General features: G+C 37.9%; 1 protein-coding gene across 1 annotated transcript in view; it reads right to left on the bottom strand.

Annotated features, from left to right (window-relative positions):
* bean1 (brain expressed, associated with NEDD4, 1) overlaps positions 1 to 8,750 on the bottom strand; it is a 40,483-nt gene that overhangs the window by 12,332 nt on the left and 19,401 nt on the right. Inside the window, exons 2-3 of the mRNA XM_053333604.1 lie at positions 2,260 to 2,316; positions 1 to 44 (exon numbers count right to left, since the gene is read on the bottom strand). The exon at positions 1 to 44 is cut by the window's left edge and continues 160 nt beyond it. Of these exons, the coding sequence (XP_053189579.1) occupies positions 1 to 44; positions 2,260 to 2,316 (101 nt within the window). The remainder of the gene's footprint in view (positions 45 to 2,259; positions 2,317 to 8,750) is intronic.

Genomic DNA, 8,750 nt, shown 5'->3' with positions numbered 1-8,750 from the left:
ACTCCTGCAGTCTGGGTACTCCCCATGGCTCTGGTTGGAGCTCACTGCAGGGAGAGAAAGAGAGAGAGAGAGAGAGAGAGAGAGAGAGAGAAATGGAGGAGGTCATGGTGTGTATGAGTTTAATGCATGCATGGTGTATCTATCTATGAAGAGATTTGTGCAACAGGGGGTCATGGTATACTATAACTCCGGCCTTGCTCTGCACACATCGCACTCCCTTTTTATTCTCTCTCCTTCCTCTTCTCTTTTCTCATCTTTCCAGCTCTCACTCACCCCCTGAGGACTTATTCCATTTCAGTGTGTGACAGATAATTAGAGCTAGAGTCTATACACACACACGCACATACACACACACACACACACACACACACACGCACACACAAACACTGTCTCTCTCTCACTCATCAATATCATCATTAGATTACAGAACGATCCTGTTCCTCTCTGTTTCTGTTTAACGTCTCATCTCTCTGTTTGCTCTGCCTGTCCACCCCCTCTGCCTGTTTGCCCGTCTCACTGCCTCTCACTATGAAACTGCCTGTCCACGTTTCTGAACACACCAGAAAAGAGACCCCCATTAAATGTTTCTGATTGTTCTAACGGTAATACTCATACCCTCTATAGCCTTTTGTGAGTGACAAAAATATGATGTTTTTCTAATATTCTTTGTTCTTTCTTTGGATCCCCATTAGCTTCCAGAAAAATGGTCTTCCTCGGGTCCACACAAGAAAGAAACAGCAATTTAAAATCACATCCAGTAAGTAAAGTAGGAAATGTGCAATATTACTTTAAAATATAATTGGAATATTTTTAATCATTGGCCAGTAAAAAATAAAGAGGAGAAGATTCAGCAAATTAAAAGGTAAGTATGCTCATGATTGAAAGTACCAGACCTTCTATTATGAGCATGGCTTGTTGTTGCCCTTTTTTTCTCTTTCTGTCTATTACAGCTCTGGATATAAAACAGCAGAAACAATCAAAATCTATAAATGATTTACGCTTATAATATGATTTTCATTTCTATCTCTGTGCTTCTCTATTACTCATTCCTCATCTCTTTCCCCTCTTGAATGTCTGCGTCTGTAATTCTGTTGTCTACAGTAATTTGGTTTAACACAGACTCCCAAGGAGAGGAAAATGTTCTCTCACCCCAAAACATTCCCAGCAGACCTCTCTCGTCTCTCAGTAACGTCTCACCTCTCATACACTTCTTTGTCTCGTCTTTTTTTCTCTCTCTCTCTCTCTCCTAACATGATTTTCTCATCATTTCACTTCTCATCTCTTACTCATAAACTCCATTTACTCTCGTCCTCTCCAGAGAGAACTCAGAAGGAAATCTATAGTGCCGTGTCTGGATTTAACTTCACGTAAACCTTCCTCCCTTGTAAGACACACACACACACACACACACACACACACACAGGATAAACTCAAAGGCCTAATTGTGTAAATTTGGGATTATTTCAGGTCACAGAAACCACCTGGTATAACAATGCTCGGACATTTCTGCTAACTTTCAGGCTACGACTACTAGACTCTATCACCCCATAATGTGTCTTAACTTAACTGATACATTTACATTTCTACCCCAGCTTTGTGATATTTTGGTTTTTAGTCAACTTTAGATGTTTATTTAGGAACACCAGTCTTCATTGTACGAATTTTCACCAATTTCCATATCCTGATTTTACTCACCAAGTTTGTTTTGCATCTTTATTAACAGATTATTATCACACAGTCACAAACAATTGACCACTAGTTATAATGTAGCATAAAATTACATTGATTGTAGTATTTCTACCACATCACATTACAATACTGTCATTGACATTTTGTCTCTGGTACAAGCAAAGTAAAACTGAACAGAAATTGACAAACAGAGCAGAACTAGCTGAGCGACACAAACAGATGATCCAACGAAAACTGAACTGAACACCGAGGACTTAAACCCAAACTGGACTAATGAAACAACAAGGAACAGGTGGCAAGAAACAAGGGCATGCTGGGAGCTGGCTGGCTGGGAGGACACAGGAAGCTTACAGGACTAACAGGACTGATGCAGGGCAGGTGTGGAAACCAGTAAACCAAAACCTCAGAAAACAAAACAAAATCAAGCACAAATTGCCCCAGAAGTCACATGGATTCAACTTCAATAAGCACACATCAAGCAGAGTGGCTCGCATATTAAGGCTGCGTGAACATAAATCCAACTGAAAGACAACTGCAGCTCTGAATAGCCGAACTACTTTTATAGTCCACTTGAGCACTTCATTTCAACAAGAGTCAATTTAGAAAGCAACAGTTTCTCAAGTGGTCCTTAAATATGATTTGCAATCACTCTTATCCGTCCTTCTTCCCACTCAGTCATTCTGGTGCAGTGGTAGAGGGACATAAACCCAGACTGGGACAGAACCATGACAAATGAATGATCAGCTTTTGAAGAAAATAAACCTTACTAAACTAAAGACTATATCCAGATCTCTCTCTCTCTCTCTCTCTCTCTCTCTCTCTCTCTCTCTCTCTGTCTCTCTCTCTCTCTCTCTCTCTCTCTCTCTCTCTCTCTCTCTCTCTCTCATCTGTGTCCAGTTACAGTGATTACTTTTGTTTCAATTGCAGCAACACAAACTTTTTCATACTGACAGTAACATATGATCACTGTCCACAAGGGATGTTTGACAGCTTGTTTGCTCCATCTGTCACTGTAGTATGCCAATGATGTACACTCTGTATCTTTGATTAACAAGGAAATGATCAAAACTTCAGAAATGCAGTCATGACATTGGAGGCAGTAGTTTCATTGCAGTAAATAAAACACCAGCTCTGTTACTAAGTCCTTCTTTATGTTTGCTTTAAGAAAGCAAAACAGATTTTTACAAGATATGATTCCTCCTGAGGGTGAAGTTAAGTGTTGTTGTAGTTCTGCCTGCAGACAGCAGAGTATTAAGAACTTAACTAAAGATATGAAGCAGAAAATAAAGACATGTCAGGCACATTAAAAGGCAATAAATACACTTTAGGTCTAAAGAAATTACAAAGAAACAAAAAAAGAAATTATTAAAATATCAGAAATGCAGTCATGACATTGGAGGCAGCAGTTTGCCTCATGGATATAACTCTGCTTTCATTATTCCTGTAACAGCTCCTCAAACTGAAACTTTGATTTGATTTAAACTTTTCATTACAGTAAATAAAACACCAGCTCTGTTACTAAGTCCTTCTTTATGTTTGTCATCTGAAAAGAAAGCACAACAGATTTTTTACAAGATATGATTCCTCCCGAGGGTGAAGTTAAGTGTTGTTGTAGTTCTGCCTGCAGACAGCAGAGTATTAAGAACTTAACTAAAGATATGAAGCAGAGAATAAAAGACATGTCAGGCACATTAAAAGACAATAAATACGCTTTAGGTCAACTGAGCTAATGTCAGCCTCGGGATTATGAACTGGTGTTTTTGTAACACACCATACTATACGATGTAGGTGGCGACTGCGTGTTCAACAGTAAGCGTTACTGACAAGCTGTCAAAGTGAATTACCACTATAGCCTTTTCATTATATATGAACATATACCATACTATACATATACCCTCTTACACACAGCAGTAACCCAGTGGCTTATAGATCTCCATGTGTGTTTCTCCTGCAAGCACAAGCTCTGTTGAAGTGCCTTTGAGCAAGTCACAGGCCTTCGTATGCAGTATCATTATCATCCGATTAATGCTGGCTCAAAAGATTTTCTTGGCTGAAGTAAATTCCCAGCTTCTCTCCTAAAATAGTCAGTCCATTTTTTTCCAGAAGTTAATGGTCTGAATAATTAATTTGGCTTCACCGAATGTGTGTTTGGTAGCGACCTGGCATCTCAGCCAATACACTCCACCATGGTGCTTGCCGGTTTGCCATCTATCCACGCCTATTTAGCTCAATTACTGTTTTTTTTTTTCTGGCTTGACAAGATTTAAAACGGTTGGTGATATCGCAGGTTCCCATGTTTTCTTTCCTCTCCAATCTCTCCCAGCTTCACACGTGCTACTCTGCATTCAGCCTGTTGGATTTGTTCAAAAATGAAAATTGAAAGAGAAAGAAATCAAATGTGACACCATCATGTACAGAAGATTTATAACATTTTCTAATGATAGACGTCTCTAGATTTATAGCTTGCTTGTTAACCTGCGTCCCTCTTGTTCATTTGCACTGATTTTTTTTAATGGGTTGAGCATGTAGGCCTAATTCTGTAAATTCTAAATTTGTACTGTAGATCTACAATACTTAGAGTCACCACAACACACACACACGCACACACACACACACGCACACACACACACTCTCTCTCTCTCCCCTTTCTCTGCCCTCTCTCTGCAGCTGGGTCCAGTGCCCTCGGGGATTTGAAATATAACACTATCAACATTTATTACAATCCTTCCCCTCTGTCTTTGTGTCTGTCTCTTCCTCACTTGCCCCAAATTATTGTGTCATTGTTTTCTTTCTGCACGCATACCCCACTCTATCTAACCCTGCTATAATATCTCCCTTGGTCTTGAACTACTGTATATGGAGAGAACAAAAAAGAAATTTGCCAGGTGGTTTTGCTCAGTGGACCCTGAGTCAATACATCCAACAGCATGTTGCTACACAGAAGAATGCTTTTGTGTGTGTGTGTAGCCATGACATAGTGAGAAAGGAGGCAGCATTAACCATACAATGATTTAAAAAATGGATAAATAAATGAACAATGCTGAAAATGAAGAACCGACCTTGCAATGTAATTGAGTGGCTGTAATATCTCTAACTCTCTTATAGCAGTTTGATTACATATCTTTTAAGTATCACTATATTATTATACTTATTTACCACTAAACAACCACCAGGTTTACACAGTAAGCAGCAGCACTGATGTGATACTTGCTGACAATTAATTAGAACAATTTGGTAAATTTCATCTATTGGTTTTAAACTTTACAAGCAAGTCTTAAATTAGCATAAATTATGTTGCAATATATATATTCAATTGTTTTCCATTTTGGCAAGCACTGTGACAAATCAATAAAAAATAATCAATTATACAAATCCGGTTTTGGCAGTCCCTCCATGTTAAAGAGCAAGGCCTTTATTTATGTTCATAGTGCAGTGTAATGAAAAACAATGGCCCATGATATTACATAATATCTAGTAATAAATACATCTATACATCTGTGAGTATGGAGGCTTATCAAAAAGTCAATCACAGCAACAATCATATCATTCTAAGGTAAACTGAAGAATGACTATGATACAAAGTTGAGCAAGAATACATTTTTCTCTGTGACAACACTGCATTTTTCAGTCAGTAAAATTAAGCTCCCTTATTCATTCAAATAAATAGAGGGGCAGTAGTTTGTTGATGCAGTGCTAATTACTGTATGAATGTAGCATTTTTCTCTGAGAGTTTCCAAGAGAAATATAGGATAAAGTCACACTAAATAAAGATGTTGAGGGAAAATTTCTCCTACAAAAATATGAATTGTATTGGCTCACAAATAAGAAGTCCTCTAAATTAAATGACCAATATGTTGTTTGACCACTGCAGAATGTCACATGGGGTTAAGGTTAGGAGACAATCATAGTTACAGTTTCTAAAATATTGTCCTGACTTGCAGTCTCCTATGGCAAAGTCCACTGCTGGGTTGTACCGTCCATCCCACCAACCACCCCAACAACAGGAAGTCTGTCAACTTATATAGACGTCACTGTAACTGTGCCACTGCTCCGGGTCATAATTACAGCTAGATGGCATCTGTCAGTCAAACACAACTATATATTGTTTTGGGGTGCTTGACCTATTGTGTCATTTTTCTTGGAAAGTCTCCTCACAAAATAAGTCCTGGAGTTCAACAAGCCATTAGAAAGAGTTTTCTTCATGGAGAAATGGATCAGGAGCATTAAGGAACATACATATGCAGATTATCATGTTCAGAAATTAATCTTATGGGGTTTATTGTGTTATTAAAAATAGCATCTGTTACACTTCAAAAGCACAGCGGGAAAACAAAATTAATTGGTGTCAAAGGTCAAACTATGTATGTGTGTGTATTTCTGTATGTGTGTGTGTGTGTCCATCCAAATCGGGGAGTCACTAACAGTCTTTTATTTTTAGGTGTCAGAAGCTATAAAGGTTAAGAGCCTGTGATATTGACTGCTGCTGTGTACGCTGCATCACTTTGTACATTAGCTGCATACATTATACAGAAGCATCAAGCAGCCACTCAGATTCAATCTGACAGCTTGTCATTATGAGTTACAACCACCTTCTCTTCAATATGAAATATACCATAGCACTGGATGACTGGACATCCACAGACATCTAGGCAGAAAGAGTTCTTCCTGGCACGGTGTTCGATAAAGTACAACACAAAACTCAACTGAAGGCAACAGTGGGATCAACGTTGATGAGAGAGTAAACTAAAATAGTAAAATAATAAAAGTAAAAGTAAAAAAAGTAAAATAACAGGAGTCTTAAAGGAGCATACCACTATTTTTCCAGAGATTACCTTTTCTTTACAGCAGCATCTGTTCAATAGTCTGTTAAATTCAATAATCAGTTTAAAACCTGGCTTAAGTCACAGTTAACAGTCTAACTAAACTGAAAGCTAATTGATAGCTCACTAAAGTCAAAGATAACAAAACAGTACTCAAACGGTAATAGCTAGTTATTGAGCTAGTTAAAATCAAAGCTCACATAAGTCTGAATATCAGGCTAATATCAATTGTTCACTTAAGTCAAAGCTGCCAGTCTAGCAGCAAATTAAAGTCAAAGCTAACAGTATCATACATAGTTAAAGTCAAAGATGGCAAATGTCTGAAAATCAAACACTGTAGCTAAATGGTTGACAAGTCAAAGTTAAAAGTCTTAAAATCTGTAAATCTTTAAAGACTATCTATTTTTACATTTCACCATTTTCCAACGCCTGCTATATGTTTTATTTTTCTATCTTGAATGATTTTTTATCCGATTCTACAATTAGTCATTGTTTTCTTTGTCAGTGCAGTGTGAAAATGAATGTGCACCCATATATGTATCTCATAGATTGCACAATGCTACAGTCAATGACGTCAATGGTAACTTATTGAAGACCTTTAATTGTCTTTCACCGATCTCCAATATCCTTCTTCCTCCCTCTACTACTTGTACATTTCTCCCCCTTCATCCCTCATCCCTCATCCCTCCATCTCTCCATCTCTCCATCTCTCCATCTCTCCAGCTCTTTACATTCCTTCAGGCTGCGCTTCAGTAGTCGCGGAGCATTCTGAGCAACGCAACAAACCACTACAGACTTCTCTCTTTTGATAGCTGACAGCTGGAGTGCTATCCTCCCACACACACACACACACACACACACACACACACACACACACACACACACACACACACACACACACACACACACACACACACACACACACACACACACACACACACCTCTCCTGAGACTTCAGCTTTTTCTTCAAGGTCAGGACACTCTTCAGGCTGTGTTTGTACACTGGGTTAGTCATTAAGAATTATCTGCATAGTAGAAACCAAAACAAAATAAACCACTGAGCTATTATCTGAGTATACAGTACAGGAAAATAATGAAATATTAAATAACTACAGATCAATGAACAAAATAACTCAAAGAAAAACAAACAAATCAAATAAATAGCAGAAACTGCCTTCATTGTATGCCACATTTATACTCCATTTATACCAGCTTTGTTGTATATTTTCACATTTCCTCCCTATGCAAACTGTAAAAACTAAAATGTGTACTCTCCTTTCCACTCCTCTTTGCTGTTTGCCCCAAGTAGATACATAAAACTGTTGATCTGGGGTTTGCCTCAGAGCGATTGTCCAATTGGAAGTGAGTATGAACAATATAATCACTATGAACGTTGAGTAACTGTAATGTGGATCCTCATTTACATAAAGTACTAACTCTACCCATTACTAATTACAATTGCATTACAATCAAGTAGAAGTGCTATAATGTATATGAGTTCAAAATAAAAATGATCTTTTCAAAACACTGTAGAAGCCATGAAGCAACATACATTACCATTACCATGACCATTACAACATTTGTTTTTCTTTGCTGATGTTTTTCTTTTATTATTTTAAAAGCCTCAGGGTTTGTGTGTGTGTGTGTGTGTGTGTGTGTGGGCTGTGGATCAGTGTCGGATCTGAAGATGTTCACCGACCTTTAGTAACCTTTGTTCGTACTCTCATTCACTATCTAAGCAATTGTTGATAATAATGTCATTTTTTTCTTTTAGAAGTAACAACTCATGATCCACAAGAAAAGAAAAAAACAGTCACTTCCTCTTTCTAAAAAGAATCTCAGTATTTCCAGGTGAAAATGAGATAAATACAGTTTGTGTACTATAATGAAGTGTCTGATTTTCTGCATCTCTGCATGTTTAATGAAACTCCTTTAAATGAGTCCAAACAAACTCTAAAACACTGTAATCAGCTAATGGACCGCATTTATCACATTTGACCCTGAGGGCTAATTAAGCCAGTCACACATAACAATCAGTGTCAATGCCGTTAGACCAGGATGCTCATTAGGATGCATTAACATCATTGCGGTTGTCTGACCACACAGCTGGATTTTTAAGCCAATCAGCCTAAGTGATATTGAAACATCTCCACCTCTGCATGAAGTCACTTCTCAAATTGTTAACATGCAGCCGAAGAATATAACACATCCTTTCTGTGATTCCTGAAAGAACAAAAGATG

Source organism: Scomber japonicus, chromosome 14 (assembly GCF_027409825.1).
Source record: "Scomber japonicus isolate fScoJap1 chromosome 14, fScoJap1.pri, whole genome shotgun sequence".
Taxonomy (NCBI): domain Eukaryota; kingdom Metazoa; phylum Chordata; class Actinopteri; order Scombriformes; family Scombridae; genus Scomber; species Scomber japonicus.
This window is presented reverse-complemented; position numbering and strand designations above follow the sequence as displayed.